Source organism: Portunus trituberculatus, chromosome 20 (assembly GCF_017591435.1).
Source record: "Portunus trituberculatus isolate SZX2019 chromosome 20, ASM1759143v1, whole genome shotgun sequence".
NCBI classification, from domain to species: Eukaryota; Metazoa; Arthropoda; class Malacostraca; order Decapoda; family Portunidae; genus Portunus; species Portunus trituberculatus.
Window position 1 is genome coordinate 4,930,001 of NC_059274.1, and position 20,505 is coordinate 4,950,505.

The 20,505-nt window shown below is 39.1% G+C and overlaps 1 protein-coding gene across 1 annotated transcript in view; it reads right to left on the bottom strand.

Moving 5' to 3' along the window:
- LOC123506709 (hemicentin-1-like) overlaps positions 1 to 20,505 on the bottom strand; it is a 76,594-nt gene that overhangs the window by 29,191 nt on the left and 26,898 nt on the right. Inside the window, exons 2-6 of the mRNA XM_045258977.1 lie at positions 14,292 to 14,424; positions 8,757 to 8,950; positions 6,581 to 6,895; positions 3,433 to 3,584; positions 55 to 199 (exon numbers count right to left, since the gene is read on the bottom strand). Coding sequence (XP_045114912.1) covers positions 55 to 199; positions 3,433 to 3,584; positions 6,581 to 6,895; positions 8,757 to 8,950; positions 14,292 to 14,424 — 939 coding nt within the window. The remainder of the gene's footprint in view (positions 1 to 54; positions 200 to 3,432; positions 3,585 to 6,580; positions 6,896 to 8,756; positions 8,951 to 14,291; positions 14,425 to 20,505) is intronic.

Sequence of the window (20,505 nt, forward strand, 5' to 3'; positions counted from 1 at the left end):
CACACAGCACAGCACAGCACACACAAACACACGGAGTCACGCACGGGTACTCACGGAACACTTGCAGCTTCCACTGGTCTGTGAGAGGCGGTGTGGAGAGAGTCGGTGATTCGGCTCGACAAGCGAGGACTCTGCCTTCGTCCCTCACGCTTGGTGTCCACCTCAGCTCGCTTCTCGTCACGTTCCCTTCCTCCGTTAGCTTTTGTGAAGAGGCGAACGAGAAGATTCAGAAAGATAACGAGGTGGAAGAGACATAGGAGGAAAAAACAAAGGGTATGTAAGACCTAGAAAATGTAAAGACGAGGATGATAATGAAAAAAATGGAATTGTGAAAGTAAGGAATATGAAAAGGTGGAAGAAAAATAGGAAAGAAAACAAAGGATAGGTACATGAGATCCAGGAAATGTAAAGACGAGGATGAAAACGAAGAAAAGGAATTGTGAAAGTAAGGGGGATGAAAAGGTGGAAGAAAAATAGGAGAGAAAACGAAGGGCACATGAAACCCCACAAAATGTAAAGACAAGAATGATAACGAAGAAAAGGAATTGTGAAAGAAGGTTAGGAGGGTGAAGAAGGAGGAAGAAAAGGATGAAGATGAGGATGAGGACAAGATGTAATGTAAGATAGAGGATACGTGAAAAGAAAGGTTTATGAGTAAGGATTCGTAAAGAGGCAGATAATCAGAATGAATAAAAAGCATCATGAAGAAGAAAACGTTAATAGAGAGGAAAGGAGAAAGAAGAAGAAGAAGAAGACAAAAAAAGAGAACTACAGTAGGTACGCTAAAAGGGAGAAGAGGAGGATGGGAACGAAAAGGAAAAAAGAAGGCAAAAAGGTACAAAAATAAGAATGAAGACGAGGATGGCAACGAATGAGAGATGAACAAGGATATAAATATGATGAAAGGCAAAGACGAAGGAGGAGTACGGGGAGGAAAATAGTGACGGAAGAGAAGTAGGCAAAAGGAAGAGGAAAAAGAAGAACGGGTGGGAAAATAAGCTCTAGGAGGAGATGGAAGAAGATGAGAAGGATGTCTTGATAAAAAGATAAGAGTGAAGGAACAGGAAAGCGAAGAGGAGGAGGTGAAAGAGAAAGGAGAAATAAAAAGAGAAGGCTAGGAACGTGGAGGAAGGCGGAGGAGACGGAGCTGGAGTAGGAAAGGGAGAGATAACAGACAGTGTGAGAAAAAGAAGGGAAGAGACATGAAAGAAAGAAAAAGAGAGACGTGAAAACCAAGAAATAGTGACAAGCGAAAGGAGATGAAAGACAGAAATACATGAGAGAGAGAGAGAGAGAGAGAGAGAGAGAGAGAGAGAGTGAGAGTGAGAGTGAGAGAGAGGGGTATAAATGACGTCTGAAGGAGAAAGTGAGCAAGCAAGGAAGGAGAAAAAGGAGAGAAAGAAGAGAGATACAGCAACAAAGGTAGAGAAGGGAAGAGAAGGGAAGAAGAGAAAGTGGAGATGATAAACGAGGATATGACGACGAGGGAAACAAAAATACTCGAGTGATAAGAAAGATAGAAATGAAGAAATGAATAAAAAGTGATGAGAGAAAGAATATGAAAAATCGTGACCGTAAATGTGACGAAAGAGGAAGAGGAGAAAGAAAGGGAAGAAAAATGAGGGGAAAGAGAGATAAGGAAAAAATAAAACGGATTTGCTTCAGGTTTCCTCGCAAAAGCTATTCATCTTCTTCCAATACCTTCCTCCTTCGTCTCTTCTTCTTTATCTTGTTTCACCTTTTTCCCCCATTTCCCGCTCCTTCCCCTTCTCCTCGTCCTTATTTCCTTTTTCTCTTCCTGGTACCATAAACTTTTCCCATTCTCTCTCTCTCTCTCTCTCTCTCTCTCTCTCTCTCTCTCTCTCTCTCTCTCTCTCTCTCTCTCTCTCTCTCTCTCTCTCTCTTGCTCTTTAATGTCTTCCCGTTACTTTAATGTTTTTCTTCTTTTTTTTTCTCTCTCCTCTTCTCCCTCCTCTTTATTACTTATCTGGTACTAACTCTTTCTCCTTCTCCTTATGACTTTCCTTCTCCTTCTCCTTCTCCTCCTCTTCCTCCTCCTCCTCCTCCTCCTCCTCCTCCTCCTCCTCCTCCTTCTTCTTTTCCTTCATCTCCTCCTATTTGTTCATAAGTCTCCCTTTTAAGTAATCCTTTCTTTTTACCATCCTAAGTCCTCTTCTTCCTAATTTCCTCCTCTTCTCTCCCCTAAATTACTGCCCTGTAATCAGGTTTCTAATCTCCCTCTATCTTTCCTTTCCTCCTTCCTTTGTTCGTCGTTTATTTTTCCATCTTATAATGTCCTTTGCCCTTCTTATCATCCATCTTATTCTCCTTCTTTTGCACCTAACACTATTATGCTTCTATGTACTGACGTTTTGTATTCCTTCGTATTACACTTGTTCACTTTGAGAGAGAGAAAGAGAGAAAGGTAAAGTATTCCTCCCTACCTCTGTGTTGAATTTTCTACCTGTTTCACTATTCTTCGTTTACATCGTTAAATCCCTTTTATAGGAAGAGTTTTATTGCTAAGGTTTAAAGTTTGATTCTTCCTGCGATGACTCTTTCACCTGCACGGGGCTTCTGGTAATCCTCTTCCTCCGACCTACCCTTCTGCTTCACCTAATATCATTTCAGGGTTTCTTCCCTTCATAAACTCCTCTTCCGGCAGGTTCTTACTTCCTCCCCTACACAAAGCCTCCGATATTTATTTTCTTCTCTTCTCTTAGTCTCCTGCCAACCAAGAGTTTTCCTCGCGCCAAAATCCCTCCTCCTCCTCCTCCTCCTCCTCCCCGCAGTTTCTAGTTCTCTTCTCCTCCTCAAACGTTTTCTGACCTCTGTACGTTTTGTTGTAATCTTTCAGCGTGTCTTGTTGTATTTTCTGTCTACAATTTCTTTCCTATTCGTCCTTGTTTCTTTCAATTTTTACTCACGTTCTCCTTCATCATTCTGCCTCTCAGTGTCTAATTTTGTCTTCACCTCTTCGTCGAATGTCACTTCCTTGTTTTCCTCCCTCCAGGTACTTCTTTCTTTCTTTCCCTGCGTCTTCTTAATCGTATCTTCTTATCATTACTCTAAAATTATCATTCCTCATAGATCACTCCTCTTTCCTCCATCCCTCCTTCCGGTATGTCCTTTTTTTCTTCTCTCTCTTTTCTCTAACTTAATACTTACTATACGTCACTCCTTTATCCTGCAACTTCCATTCTCTTCACTTATTCCTCTAACATTCCTTTCGTGCGTCACTGCCTTTTTTCCACCTTCCCTCATTTCAACTTTCCTCCTACTTGTACATCACTCCCTTTTCAACAATCACCACCAATCCTCTCATTTTTTATCCTTTCTGAAATTTTCCTTCCCTTCACCTCGCTTCCACTCCTTCCTCCTCTTTCCCTCACTCTACACCAAGCTGGACATACCTTACAATCCTTTACTCACCTTTTCACTGTGAGTGTTGAGTCTGGCATCATCAAGGCGCCAGGTAACGATGGCAGGTGGCCGGGCTCCCATTACCAGGCATTGGATATCGTACGGTCTTCCAGCGCTTAGAGGTTTGCGTTCCCCCATCACCGTCACCATCAGCGGGGGGACTGCAGAGAGAGAGAGAGAGAGAGAGAGAGAGAGAGAGAGAGAGAGAGAGAGAGAGAGAGAAAAGTTAGTGGGTTCTATTAAGTCTGTTCAAATTAAGTAGATAAGTTAATTTCCTTGCTCCCTGTGTACCCTTCCCCCGACGATGGTCTTTGTATGTGCTGTATAATAGTGATCTTTGTTCCTTTTTGTTAGTGCTCCATTATAGACTCGTGCCTCGTTGTCTTACAATTAGCGTCCTCCATTCACACTGCTGAGATTAAGTAGAGAACTCTATTCCTTTGCTTTTAGTGTGGGGCCAAATGGTGTTTTTTCTATGGTAATGAGATTCAGTGTATTTTTTCTGTATATTTACATTCACGAATAGCCAACGTAATGTTATTGTTAGTGCCAAATGTGGTGGGAGCTTTAAAAAGATTGAATTTATGGATACGTATGATAAATAGTTGTACGCTCCGACGGTTTTGAGATGTGTATTAGATTAGATAAACTTAATGAAGGGGATCGTAAACTGGAACTATTTACATACCTAACCTAACCTAATGTAACCTAACCTAACCCAACCCAACCCAACCCAACCCAACCCAACCTAACCTAACCTATTTCCAAGTTCCTATGACTTGAATTCTTTTGAACAGAGAGAATGCAAGACTCTTTCTAATTACGTTTAAATTATCTTGATTCTCTGTATGGACTTGCATTCATATGCTTTTTGCCCTTTGCCCTTCATAAATGAATAAAAGAAGTATAGAAATAAGAGCATACGTTATTAAAAAGAGGGTATCATATGAATTAGATTAAATAAATGTGATGTGAGAAGTAGACGTAAACACGTAATTCTGTAAAGGGACTGCAATGTGTAGGTTTTGTGGATATTTTCAGCTTCCCTCATGATCTAATTTTGCCTGGATATTATGCCGTCGTATTTTGTTATCTTCCGGTTATTGGATTCTGTTTAGTATTATCAAATTAAGCGGTTCATTCCTTTGTCCTTTGTGTCGAGTCTCTTCCCTTGAGATCACTCTTTGTATAAGCTCCATAGTAACGCTCTCGTGTTTTTATTGCTTCATTTATTTCTACATTGATATTATGGAATACTATGTTGTTTTGTAACTCATGTTCTTTTTTTTTTAATGAAAGAGTGGCATTGACCAAGAAAGACGGAAAAAGAGATGAAAAGGTCTTATGTTCCAAAAGGAAGGTTGAGAATTTCATTCAAAATAGGAGGATAAATGTCACAAATCCTTCCTAATGAAAGTTTAATCTTCACACCTTTTTTTTTGCTTTGCAGCTTTACATTTATGCGTCACGTAATCCACATTAATTCTCACCTTTGCATCGTCGCCTTTATGCTTTATTCAGCCTCTTAATACACCCAACTAAGCGCTCTTCCTTGTATCACCAAATGGACACAAAGAAAGTTTTACCTCCGCCATTCAACTAGCATTTGGTTATCCAATAATCCGCTTTCATAACTAAATATTTTCTACAGTACGATTTCACTTCAGTTTATCCGATTATGCTCTGAGTGCAAGAGGCGGCAGAGAAATTCACGCTGTTTGTTTCGGTCACGTGCCTTCAGATACAGACACGTAAATAGATAGATGGGTAGATAGATAGATGTGTAGGAAGGTAGATTGAGAGAGAGAGAGAGAGAGAGAGAGAGAGAGAGAGAGAGAGAGAGAGAGAGAGAGAGAGAGAGAGAGAGACGTGTAATTGAAACGTAAGACAATGTAATACTGAATATTTCTGAATTAACCTGAGTTTTCTTGCCTCTGTACTTGTATCCAGTTTATATTTCGTCTCAGTTGTCTCGGCCCTTCAGCCTCCGTGTGAGTTAAGGGAAGTTGGTCAAAGACTAAACAAGGATCGACTTGTCTATCGGTACTCGCCAAATAAAAGAAAGCTTCCGTGCGTGTCGAGATTAGACGATGTGTTGTTGGAATTCCGCCCGTGTTCTGATCGACGAGAGGGACTCCGGAATGAGGCAACCACGAAACCCGGTGTTATGAAAGCTTGAGGTAAAGTCTCTCACAACACAGAGTCTACTTTGATCCATTTTGTGACGGACTGACGAGGAATGAGGTAAAGGCAAGCTCATTGGTGGTACAGAATGTGAAATAGAATCTTATCAACAAGTACACTAAAACACTTGTTTACCTGTGTTCTACCCCTTTGAGCAAAAGTGAAGCCAACGGAAAAAGCATTTAATGATAAAAGCTGAAATAAATTCTATTTCAACAACTACCTTAAGAATATACAGTCTTTGATTCATTCTCTAACCCACAAGGTAGAAATGTATCAACGTTCAAACTAGTTAATAATATAGAAATATGAATACAGTCACATCATTAGTAATATGAACACGCTTGTTAATTCGTCTCTTAATTCATTTACCCACCAATCCACTAAGTAGTTCCCACGCATTAACTCTCCTATTCATTCTCTCACTTTGTATACCAAGAACTCTGAACACTCCTGTTGGATAATCCAGGTATCCACCCATTCAACCACTAAGGAATTTCCATCCACTTTCTCACCTTCACACAATTCTTTATTTCCGATTCTCTAAGTGGACAACATGATGCACAGTCCTTGTTGTCTATCCTTTTATCCTTACCTGGTGTCCCTGACGCAGAAAAGACACTTATTTTGAAGTAAACCAGACAGACGGCTGTACTAAATAAGCTCACATAAATTATTCAATAGACACAAACTACCAATGGTTCATCCACATATTTACTTGTTTACAAATTCCCACCAACAACTCATCCATCAAATTTTGTAGTATACCAATCAGCCACATAACATGATTACACACTATCTGTCCTCCAGCATATCTTTTATTGATGGAACTAACTCAGCTTTTATTCAGCAAACACGTTGATCCACCCAGCAGGCTGTGTGTGGGAAAAGAGAACAGAACAAAGATGGAAATGATTCAACAGCGACACGTGGAAAGAGAGGAGGGGAAATACAGAGATAAAAAGAAACTCACAGTGCATGTCGACAGTGATCGTGGTGGCGAGAGACTCTGTCAGGTTGTTATTATTGGCATGGCAGGTCAGTTTCTTATGTAGGTCGTCCCGGGTAAGATGGGATATAGTCAGCGTGTTCGTCACCACCTCTGTCTCTTCTTCTTCCACCTCCGAGTCGAGCAGCTCTTCCCCATTCCACCAGGTGACTCTCGGGGATGGATAGCCGCCTCGTACTCTGCAGTGGAGGGTGAGGTTGTCGCCCTCCACGTAAGGTCCTATGTTTCCCTTCGCCTCCTCGCCCATCTCCGTGTAGACCATCATGTGACGCGGCGGGACTGTGGAAGGAGGTGGAAAAAAGAAGGGGATGATGAGAAACAGGAGGATGGGCAAGAGAATCGCGAGAAAAATAAGCAAAAAATGAAAATAGGGATAAAGAGGAGGAGGAGGATAAGGAAGGGGATTGGGAGAGGATAAGGGAAAAAGGGAAAAGGAAGAAGACATTGGAGAGAGAAAGAGAAGGAGGAGGGGGAGTGTGGAAAAAGACGAGGACGAGAAGGAGGAAAAGACAAAAAAAAGTGGGGGAAGAGATTGGCAGGAGGATGAAAGGAAAATGATGAGAGATCGGATAAAAGAGAAGAAGGAAGAGAGGAGATGGGAATAAAAATAATCCTTATATGAGAGGTTACCACGACAAAAAAAAAAGAAAAAGATTGAGGGTGAACATGAGACGGAAAAGGGGAAAAAGAAAAATCGTTAGAGCGACTAAAAGGAAAACGAAAAAATAACACAACAACACGAGGAAAAGTTAACCTATATTCCTCTAGAGCGAAAGAAAACGAAAAACTAGATAGAAAATATGATGGAAGGTGAGAATGCCTAACTATACATCAAATATCCTACTTGGCGACAGACCGCTCATGAAAAATAAATGAATAGGAGGTGGATGAAAATAGTGCCATTCAGGGGCAATATAAAAAGAATATTAGAAATGTTATTAGTATTCATTTGGGTCATAGAAATAATAATTGTGAACCGCTGTCTGCCTGTCCAATTAAAGGGTTATTAGTTACCATTTTTCTGCAGTCAGGTAATGGAAATGCTATTTGTCTTATTTGTAACGATAATTAATGCGCTTCTTTGATGTAGAAGAGTCTGTGTTACTGATGGTGTTGCGCCAGACTTGATTTGTTTTGCCCTGTGTTGAGAATTCCTGCAATGACTGCGGTGCGATAAAATGTTGTCCAGCTAATTAAAGTGAAATAGTCATCAATTGATTATATTACCTATGCGCCTTACCGAGACTTGATGAGATGGTAGGTACTAGTCACTTCAACTCAGATGCTGACCTACCGCTTTGTCCTATCTCCTCACACACAGAGATAGATAGATACTTTGATCAAATAGTAATTGTAGTATGTTATAAATGCCTTCCCGCCACAAACACACGATTGCAGACATTCTTTTTTAGTATTAGTTGTTCAATTTCATGACATCCTTTACCAAGAACCATCTAATTTACCAACACTTTCAAATGTAGTAGCAGCACACACATACGCACACACACACACACACACACACACACACACACACACACACACACACACACACACACACACACACACACACGGCACGGTAGCTCAGTGGTTAGAGCGCTGGCTTCACAAGCCGGGGTTCGATTCCCTGGCCGGGTGGAGATATTTGGGTGTGTCTCCTTTCACGTGTAGCCCCTGTTCACCTAGCAGTGAGTAGGTACGGGATATAAATCGAGGAGTTGTGACCTTGTTGTCCCGGTGTGTGGTGTGTGCCTGGTCTTAGGCCTATCCGAAGATCGGAAACAATGAGCTCTGAGCTCGTTCCGTAGGGTAACGTCTGGCTGTCTCGTCAGAGACTGCAGCAGATCAAACACACACACACACACACACACACACACACACACACACACACACACACACACACACACACACACACACACACTCAAATAGATCGATAACTAAGAAGACATTGCCTGATAGATTGAAAGACAAATGAATATATATATACAAGAAATCGATAAATAGATGAGTAGAAAGATAAATAGATAGATAGATAGATAGCCAACACACATGATCCTTCTCAAGATTATACTGTATATCGCTATAAGTTAAATTTGAGTAACTTACATGGTCTTCAAACTCGCCCTCTCTAACATACACTCACTTAGCACTGACAGGTTGGTGGTGTAGGTGAGTGTCGGGTTTGTCCTGAAGTGCACGCGACACCGGTAGATGCCCCCGTCGCCGATTCTGACTCGCTGGATGACGAGAACATTCCGGGCGCCATCGAAGGTAATGCGGGAACCCAAGTGGGAGTTGATCTTCCGATGTAGCGCCGGCCCGTTCCTCATGTCGTAGCTGTGCAGAAAGGGAAAATGATGATTGGTAAATTAAAAAAAGAGGAAAAGTGATGGTTAAAGGGGTCTGTGTATTAGTTAACAGGAAATGATAATACAGAGTGATATAAATTGTTGGTTAATACGTGTAAAAAAACTATTTACATTTAAATGAGACAAGTGAATAATAGAGAAAGTAATAAATGAATTATCAGATGAACATACAAAATAACAAGAGAGAAAGTGAGTGAAAGATATGAAAAAAAAGGGAATAGAAAAGTGAGCAAAAATGTTTAAATGAAAACAGCGAAAAAGAAAACCTCACAAGAATTAGGAGTGAATGGAAAACAAAGCAAGACAAAAAAGGTAAAGAACATTTTCCAAGTAGAAAGATCGTAACAAAGCGAAAAATTAAACGAAAAGATATGCAAGTGAATGGTGTACAATCGTTCACTCGAGAATGTAATACTGACTTTTTTTTCTAGATTAATGAAGGGTGGGAGAAAGATTTTCTTTTGTATCACAGAGTTGTTATCTTGTATCTGTAAAATGAAAGAGAAGTTTGGGTTTGTTCAGAATGTATTTTAGAAACCTTTCTATTTCAGGAAGGTATGAGAAAAAGCTGTAGTCGCTGTAGTAGTCAAACTGTACTGTAGAGAGGGAACGAATGATATTCTCTACTCATAACCAATTTTCCCAGACCAAGAATAAAAATGTACAAGTAACAACATCACAAAATTAAGTTAATTTGATATCAAAAATTTATTGTAAATTTAATGTAAATTTAATGCAAATTAGTAATCAGATATGAACTAATGAATTGTTTTGTGTAAAAATGTTTCCACAGACCAAGGAAAAACTGAGGAAATGACTGGTAGATGTAATTACCAGATGCATATTTTCTTATTTCGTAGAATGACATAATTAGTTTGGGCAACTTTATCCAGTTAATATTTCTGATGATGCTTTATCATTAGTCCGTCGAAAATTATAAATCAACCATTTTTATTTTTCATATGAGTGAACTGAATGCGTTTGTTACATGTCAAAGTTGATGTGGCGGTGTAAGGACTGACCTTTGCTTGTATATGTCATAAAGATTCTTCTTTTCTTATTTAATATCATCTTATTTTATTGGTCATTTAATTATGAAAGAAAATAATTAACCTAGGATTATGGTGCAGGTAAGTTAATGACCTTGACGTACCTGAGAGCAGTTTGCTGATAGACAGGTGGTAAAAAGTATTTTCCCACATAACTTTGATGTAAAAAGAAAAAAATGTTTTCTCACAATTAAGCTAAATTCTTTTTAGAATTACTGAACCTTGACACTGTATCATGGGAAAGAGTTGACTTATAAGCGAATAAGCCTTTAATTTCAATTCCACTACGAGGCTGAGACTGAAACCTTGTTAAGTCTATAGAGAAAGCAAATATAGATCTGTCTGAAACACATGCCACCTGAAAATTAGATCATTAAAAGAATATTTGCACGGGTAATGAGTAGGCATAAATCAAAGAATCCACCTTGTTCCTTCCTTTGAAAACGGCACTCTATTGGAACGCGCGGCACTGACTTAGGGCGGCTGGTAAATAAGTGTAATGAAAAATATGGGAGACGAAGAGCTCAAGCCAACAAAGGGAAAGGAAGAGAGAAAGGGAAAGAGGAAAAGGAACGAAGTGGAAGCGGGTCTTTGAAGGATCAGAAAGTTTTGTGTGTGTGTGTGTGTGTGTGTGTGTGTGTGTGTGTGTGTGTGTGTGTGTGTGTGTGTGTGTGTGTGTAAAGTAAAAAGCTCAGGAATCGCAAGGAGTGCTTGTGTGTCCCTGTGAAGGGGAAGAAATAGAAAATAAAAGACGAGAGCATTTGAAAGCAGTGTGTAGCGTGCGTCTGTGTGTGTGTGTGTGTGTGTGTGTGTGTGTGTGTGTGTGTGTGTGTGTGTGTGTGTGTGTGTGTGTGTGTGTGTGTGTGTTTCCATTTGGAGGACAAGCAAGTGAGCAAGGTACGAGAGAGAGAGAGAGAGAGAGAGAGAGAGAGAGAGAGAGAGAGAGAGAGAGAGAGAGAGAGAGAGAGAAAGAAGAAAGAAAGAAAAGAAATGAAGGTATGAAATGAATCTCAGGAAACGAGTATGAGAACAAATACAAGAAACTAAAGAAAAAAAAAAAACACCCACACGCGCGTATATAATTTGAGGAAATGACTTAATCCACACATTAAGGCGGTCGGGAAGCCACCTCATGCCCAGATAAACACGACACCTAAGATTAATGACCGAGATACAAGAGATAAATCCACATTAATTCGTTATCATAAACATTACGCGTCACATTAATTATTCCAAACACATTTAATCATTCCCTAAGTAAATCGTCCTTGCCAGAAGCGGAACGGGGAAGACGGAGGATTATAAAGGGGATCCAAGGACGAAGAGAGAGGATTTACAGAGGGAAAGGAGAGAGAGGGAATGGGAGAGGGTGAGTAAATATAGGGAGGAGTGTAGACAGATGAGAGAGAGACGTGATGGTGAAGAAAATAATAAATACAAGAGGAAGTAAATAAACAGTGATGTACAGGAGAGAAGGTCGAAGAAGAAAGATGGAGAGGAAGATAAAGGGAGAGTGAGAATAAAGATAGAGAAGGGGTGTTCATAGATGAGAGAGACGTGGATGTTGAAGAAAATAATAAATGCAAGATGAGGTAAATAAACGAAGATGTACAGAAGAAGAGCAGGAAGAAAAATAAAATTGAAGACTAAATGACAAAGAAAAAAAAAATGACATGAAAAATATGAAAAAAACAGGCTAAAAGTAGAAAAAATACAGGCAAAAAGAGGATAAAATAAAAGCGAATTAAAAAATATAATAGAGAATAATAAAAGCAACGAAAATGATGGGTTGCAGAACAAAAATAAATAGAAAACGACAACGAAAGAATGGGAAAAGACTGCAATGGAGGAGTGTGAGTTACGAATGAAAATGAATCAAGCTTGTAACCATCTCACCTGTTAATTAAAGGGTGGGTGGGTGGGTGGGTGGGTAGGGTACATGAACACGAGTAACACCTGGCACGAATGGTCTCACTCAGCACACCTACTGGCAGGTAATCCGAGCTAATCGTCTCTCACCTGGTCACGTAATACGAACTATCTATCTCACTTTTTCACGTCTACAAATTACCTAATTCACCTCCAATTAAGACTTTTATAATAGGCAGATTTTTTTAATGGATAGAAACTACTTTTCCGAAAAATAAATGTATGAATAGAGGAGGGAAAGGGAGAGAAGGAAGAGGAGAAAGAGGATGAGAAGGAGGAAGAGGAGGAGGAGGAAGAGGAGGAGTAAGAGGAATGAACATGGCTGAGCAAGAAGAAACACAGTCGGTGGATTAACATGAATAGAAGAGGAGGATGAGGAAAACGAGGAGGAAGAGGAGGAGAGCGAGGAAAAGGAAGAAGTTGAGGATTAACAAAGATAGAAGAGGGGTTTATGATGAGGAGGAAGAGGAAGAAGAGTAACATGAGAAATATATGAGCGTAGATCAATAAGGATGAAGTGAAGGAGGCAGATTGGAAGGAGGAAGAGGAGGAAGAGAAAGAGGAGGAGGAGGAGGAGAAGGAGGAGGAGGGGGGGGAGTTAGTATGTAAAGTCAGTGAATGAACGAAGAAGATTAACTTGATAGAAGATTTGTAAGAAGAGGAAAAGTTTGGTGAAGGTGAGGGGAAGATAATGAAAGGTGGGAGAGGTATTACTAATGGAACCTGAAATAGCAGAAATTGAAATCTGAACGAGAGAGAGAGAGAGAGAGAGAGAGAGAGAGAGAGAGAGAGAGAGAGAGAGAGAGAGAGAGAGAGAGAGAGGTATGAAAATTTGACACACAAGGAGGAGAATAAATGGAAAATGAATATGGCAGGAATTTAAAAGAAAACGGAAAATTGAATAAGGGAGAAAAGGGAAACACGAGTAATAACACTTGTGACGAAGAGAAATGACGATGATAAAAGCAGAAAATACGTGGGGCATTTAATAAATTCATAACTAGCAGAGTTGAGGAGGCAAAAAAAAAAAAAGAAAAAGAAGCAGCACAAAATAAAAATCCAGAAATATTAATACGTGGTGGGTATTGTTTTCAGTTTCGTGGCGGAATAATGAAATTTTGAACCACCGAGAGACAAAGAAAAAAGCTTCCTCCAATGTTATCAATTAAGAGGATATGACGATTACTGACTTTCTGGCAACTTTCTATCTAATATCTTACCTGGAAATGGGTTTGAGCAATTCCTTCTTGTACCACAGCGCGAGGCGAAACGTGGCAAAATTATGAGATTCATCCCCACCGAGAGGGAATAAAAGACCAGACCACAATATCTAATAAATTGAAAGTATATGACAATAGGAGACCTTCCATCCAATCACTTAGCTGTAGATAAGTTTAACAGTTCCTTCTTGTTGCAAAATTGTAAGATTCCTCCCACACACACATACAGAGAGAGAGAGAGAGAGAGAGAGAGAGAGAGAGAGAGAGAGAGAGAGAGAGAGAGAGAGAGAGAGAGAGAGAGAGAGAGAATAAAAGACCAGACCACAGTAACTAATGAATTGAGAAGATGTGAGAATTCCTTTTCAATCACTTAACTGTAGATAGATTTCAACAATGCCTTCTTGTACCACAGCACGAGCCGAGGCGTGGAATAATTATGAGATTCACCCCACCGAGAGAGAGAATAAAAGACCAGACCACAATAACTAATGAATTGAGAAGATATGACTTTAAGTGACCTTCCATCCAATCTTTGCACTTGGCTGTAGATAAATTATAACAGTTCCTTCGTTCGATTAGATTATAAGATTTCCCCCCGAGAGAGAGATTAAAGAACCCAACCAGATTAACTAATAAATTGAAAAGATATGACAATTAGCGACCTTCCATCCAATTACTGAGCTGCAGATGAATTTTAATAGTTGCTTCTTGTGGCAAAATTATGAGATTCACCCCACAGAGAGAGTCAAACAGTACCACACTAGCTAGTAAAATGAGAAGACATGACAATAAGTGCCTTTCTGTCCAACTATTTATCTTTAGGTAGAGTTTAACAATTCCTTGTAACCCAGCACGAGGCGAGGTGTGACAAAATTATGAGATTCACCCCACCGAGAGAGAGTAAAAATAATACCACATTAACTAATAAATTAAGAAGATATGACAATAAGCTACCTTTCATCAAATCACTTACCTGCAGATGAATTTTAATAGTTTCTTTTTGTGGCAAAATTATTAGATTCACCCCACAGAGAGAGAGTCAAAAATAGTACCACATTAACTAATAATTGAGAAGATATGACAATAAGCAACATTCCATCCAATTACTCACCTATAGATGGGTTTGAGCAGTCCTTTCTTGTACCACAGCACGAGGCGAGGTGTGTCGTGAGGCAGGGGCGACGTGAGGTTGCAGGCGAGGTGGGCAGAGCGTCCGTCAGCTGCCCAGAGTTCCCTCGTGGGGCCTGCAAGGGAATCAGCCAGGCATAAGAAGGGTAGTCGTGTGGCGCTGGGCTCTCCTTTATTTATCCCGGTCATGTAGGGAGGGAAAAGTGTGTGTGCTGCAGAGGTGGTCGTGTTGAGTTTTGTACCTAAGCTGTGTTTTGTTAGATTTAGGCCGTAGTAAAGTTGTGTTTCTCTCTCTCTCTCTCTCTCTCTCTCTCTCTCTCTCTCTCTCTCTCTCTTTAATTTTTTTTCTTTCTTTTTACATAACTCCCTCCCTCCTCCTATGTCTGCCTACCCTTTTTATTCGCCCCTCCCTCCGTCCTTCATAGTTAATCTCTTTCAAAATCAATCTCTCACCCACATTTTTTTTTTTTTTTAGGACTCGTGCAAATGGTTATAAAATAGACGGAATCCGATTTAAAGGATGAAAATGGATCCACAAATAACATTATGGATGAATAGAACAAACTTAGGAAGAAAGTAATGGATGTGGATTAGATAGTTACAAAAAGAGTCTAGGGAAATTAATTATATTTACATAGGTTTAAATCTTAGCCATAAAAAAATCCTTTCCTGAATGAGATAAGGATTCAGTCAGTTTTTTTTTTTTTTTTTTTTTTTTTTTGTTCACTAATTTCACTAACTTGTGGGGCGCCGTGGTACAGTGGAACCCTGCGTGCTTTGGGGTCCGAGGGGTCTCCAAGCGTACGGGTTCGAATCCTGTCCACGGTCCGAGTGTAGATTGGGCTTCCTCACTCGGAGCAACGGTTTCCTAGCGGGTGGGCTTTGAGATAAGAGATACCCGAAAAAGTATCCCCTTTAGCCTATAAATTCCTGTGAAAAGCCCACATGGTATAATAATAAAAAAAACACTCACTATTTTTTCACCCAAACTAATCTCACCACAAGGCACAATCATTACAACAATTTCTTTATACATGAATCTCCCTTGTCTTTATAATCGTAAGCAGTGAACGCACACACAGGACTTTCTCCACACATTCTTAACTTCGTCCGAGTATCTTTTCTTCCCACACACAAACTCTCCATCGTTTTTTTATACACACAGAATTTTTTATCGCACCTTCTGCATGGTTAATTTATCCCAGCGTTCTCGGACTTCCACACTCTTGCACTCCGCTTTTTGCCTACTACCATACTCTCCTCAGCTTTTTCACCACTTTCAAACCACAACAGACTGCGTTATTTTTTGCCACTATCATATCGTCCTATGTTTCTTTACTTGTGTTTCTTTTTCTAGTTCGTTTTGATGTTAAATTCCAACTTTTCTGACTGCTTGCAATTATAATTAAAATGTACCGCAAAAATATTAATAACCTCTTCTTTTAATTCCTTTTCTTATCATTTTTTTTTTTTACTTTGAACAACATGCTTTTGATGTTCGTCTTTTTTTTTCAGCTCTTATATTTGCAAAGAATTCAAGAACATATGTCACTTCAAACACATCTTAATGATACACCTCTTCAATTACAACTGTTAAAACACTCCTGCTTAACTTACACGTATCAAAACACACTTGTTTAATCAAACCCGGGCAAACACACACCTTACCAAACACACACCTGTTCGAGCACATACACCTGCTCACACACACCTATCTTAATACATCTGCCTATACACATATTAGTCCAAACACACACACACACACACACACACACACACACACACACACACACACACACACACACACACGGCCCGATAGCTGAGTGGTTAGAGTACTGGCTTTACAAGCCAGATGACCGGGGTTCGATTCCCCGGCCGGGTGGAGATATTTGGGTGTGTCTCCTTTCACGTGTAGCCCCTGTTCACCTAACAGTGAGTAGGTACGGGATGTAAATCGAGGAGTTGTGACCTTGTTGTCCCGGTGTGTGGTGTGTGCCTGATCTCAGGTCTATCCGAAGATCGGAAACAATGAGCTCTGAGCTCGTTCCGTAGGGTAACGTCTGGCTGTTTCGTCAGAGACTGCAGCAGATCAAACAGTGAATTACACACACACACACATACCTGTCTAAACAAAGCACATACCTGTCCAAACACCGCACACTTATCCAAACAACATTCACTTATCCAAACTCACACCTTTCCAAACACACACACACACACACACACACACACACACACACACACACACACACACACACACACATATACCCGTCCAGGCGTCACATTTCAAACTGCAGTAAATTTGTATCTCATTATAATATTTCAACATAAGTGACTCAATATTATGCTTAAAAATATGAAAATGAAGAAAATATTGTGGAGCGAGAGAGAGAGAGAGAGAGATAGAAAAAAATATCTGCGGCCAAATAGGCTCAAAGTTATGTTGGGATGAATGAATGAATAAATGAATATATAACGTACATGAAATAAATATGAATGTAATAATGATAGTAATTTCCCAGTAGTCCCTCACGAGCTATATAAAAAATGAGGTACTTTCCACACAACACATATGAATACTAATAACCCGCGTGTGCCTCACATGAAATATTCGAACACATACGGACTTAGTTTGAACGTACGTGTTATATTTAATCGTCCACACACACACGCGCACACACACACACACACACACACACACACACACACACACACACACACACACACACACACGTTAAGACACAACTCATATTTTAAATTCCCAATGTCAATGTTGCTTTTTTTTTTTTTTGTTGTTGTTGTTGTTGTTTACGTTGTTGTTTGTTTGATAGTATCATTAGTACTAGTGTTGTTGTTATTGCTACTACTGCTACTACTACTACTACTACTACTACTACTACTACTACTACTACTACTACTACTACTACTACTACTACTACTAGTACTACTACTACTACTTCTTTTTCTTCTTCCTCTTCTTCTTCTTCATCTTTTCTTCTTCTTCTGCTTCTTCTTCTTCTTCTTCTTCTTCTTTTACGTCTTCTTCTTCTTCTGCTTCTATTACTACTACTACTACTACTACTACTACTACTACTACTACTACTACTACTACTACTACTACTACTACTACTACTACTACTACTACTACTACTACTACTATTATCTACTATTATCTACTACTACTACTACTACTACTACTACTACTACTACTATTGCTGCTGCTACTACTACTTCTTCCTTTTACCTGCCATCAGTAAAATATTTGAAAAAGCAATAGCAAAGAGACTAACTGGGTTTTTAGAGTCCTTCAATCTACTGTCAAATAATCAATTTGGATTTCGGAAAAATAGATCAACAGTAAAATCGTTATTAAAGTTTACTAATGAAATATACAAGAATATGGAGGAAAAGAAACACGTTGCCGGAGTATTCCTTGATTTGTCCAAAGCCTTTGATTCTATTGACTATAACATATTGTTAGACAAGCTGCAAAATATTGGAATAAGAGGATTACCTTTAAAATTGTTTGATAGCTATCTGTCAGGAAGAAAACAAGCTGTATTTTGTAACAATAATATGTCAAATTTAAAAACTATTGTTAAAGGTGTGCCGCAAGGGTCAATTTTAGGTCATATATTATTTTTGATCTATATTAATGATATATGTAATGCCAGTGACAAATTTAGTTATGTCTTATTCGCTGATGATACAAACCTTCTTTTAACTGATGATAACTTAGGTAACTTGCATACCAAATTGAATCATGAACTAGGTCATATCTTCAAATGGGTGACAGCAAATAAATTATCAGTAAATATTAAAAAGACAAATTTCATTCTGTTTCAAACAGATCTGTTGTCAGTAATATGGGATCAATCTTTTATGGAGGTAGTGAACTAAATCGTGTTCCTTTCACTAAATTCTTAGGTGTCACCATAGATGAAAATATGAACTGGAAAAAACACATACAAACTGTGTGCTTAAATTTATCAAGAGCTTGTGGTATAATATACAAAATTAAGTACAAACTTACAAATGAATCCTTATGTGATTTGTATGATTCGCTATGCTATCCATACATTATTCACTGTTTGTCAATCTGGGGATGTACATGGCCTACTATTGTAAAGGATGTCTATTTAACACAAAAGAAAATACTAAGAATTATTACATTTAAGGGTAAATATGAATCAACAGATAAACTATTCAAAGAAATAAATATCCTGAAATTTGATTTGTTAATTGAATATTTCATTTCTCTGATTATTTACAAAAATGTCAATGATTTTGATGTTAATGTAATGTTTTCTATGTTTCACCACAGTCAAGGAACCCGAGGGAATCACCGTAACTTAATATGTCCACAAGCAAGAACAACCCTTTATAAATTTTCACTACATTGTGTGGGACCTAAGGTCTGGAATTCATTATCAGATGAAATGAAAAATGTCGAAATTTAAATACCTTCAAAAGTAAAATGAAAAAAATATTTATATGACATCTTAAATCAAAACTAATAATTATAATATTAATATTCTTACAAATGTACACTAAATTTTTATATCAGTCATAAAGTGCTGTTTTTCATGTGGTTGTTGATGCATGTGGAAATGGAGAAATGATATTATTAATGATGTATATGATAAATATTATGCCTTGCTCTCTGTATGTATTATATTTCTATATGTAGAAATTCTGCCCGCTAAAGGAGCTTTGCTCAGCGGGCTAGTGCCTGTGATAATTGTTTTATGTAACTTATCTATGTAACCATTTACCTTGGGCAATAAATAAATCAAATCAAATCAAATCAAATCAAATCAAATCTTTCTCTTTTTTTTTTTTTCTTCTTCTTCTTCTTCTTCTTTTAATACCACCACCACTACTACTACTACTACTACTACTACTACTACTACTACTACTACTACTACTACTACTACTACTACTACTATCTACTACTATTATCTACTACTGCTACTACTATTGGTGCTGCTACTACTACTTCTTCTTCCTCCTCTTCTTTTTCTTCTTCTTCTTCTTCTTCTTCTTCTTCTTCTTCTTCTTCTTCTTCTTCTTCTTCTTCTTCTTCTTCTTCTTCTTCTTCTTCTTCTTCTACTACTACTACTACTACTACTACTACTACTACTACTTACATAAAATTCTGTTAGAACTAAAACTCGGATCCTTGCACACTTTCCTGTCACTCTACACCCATTACAAATCTGCCGCACACCTGTCACATAGATGAAGCAAACATACACTGAATGACGCTTTCCTTCGCATCCGTTTCCACAACATTTCTTCCTGTATAGCGGAAACCAAACGTGTAACAAGCCTGCACACAGTTAAATAAATGCGGCCATTACTCGCTATAATCCAAGCAATAATGCCCGTTGGGGTTGTTAATATTATTATTTGTAATGGTTATTTGTCACATCATCATATTTTTACCTACTGGCGTGACAAGGCATTCGTTAACAGTAATATGACTTTTTTTTCCTATTGTGTTTTTTTTTTGTCTCCACACGCACACACACACACACACACACACACACACACACACACACACACACACACACAGCTCAGTGGTTAGAGCGCTGGCTTCACAAGCCAGAGGACCGGGGTTCGATTCCCCGGCCGGGTGGAGATATTTGGGTGTGTCTCCTTTCACGTGTAGCCCTGTTCACCTAGCAGTGAGTAGGTACGGGGTGTAAATCGAGGAGTTGTGACCTTGTTGTCCCGGTGTGTGGTGTGTGCCTGATCTCAGACCTATCCCAAGATCGGAAATCATGAGCTCTGAGCTCGTTCCGTAGGGTAACGTCTGGCTGTCTCGTCAGAGACTGCAGCAGATCAAACAGTGAATTACACACACACACACACACACACACACACAGCACAGACTCTCTCTCTCTCTCTCTCTCTCTCTCTCTCTTTGTTTGGAGAAAAATAAAATCATCGCCGACACAGAATCAAGAATCATGCATTTCTCACGTGGCGGCCTCGCTTGCTTCCTCTTCATACATATCAACACTGGCATCGCAACGTGAAGAAGATAGATGCGAAATCATCAGAATGGTTTAAATATTGTCAGCAGAATCGAAGGTTAGATCAAATACAACGAGCGGAGGGAAAGTAAACACGAAATATATGTTGGAGAACTGGAAGATACAAGCACCACGAGTAAGGTTTATGTAAGGATT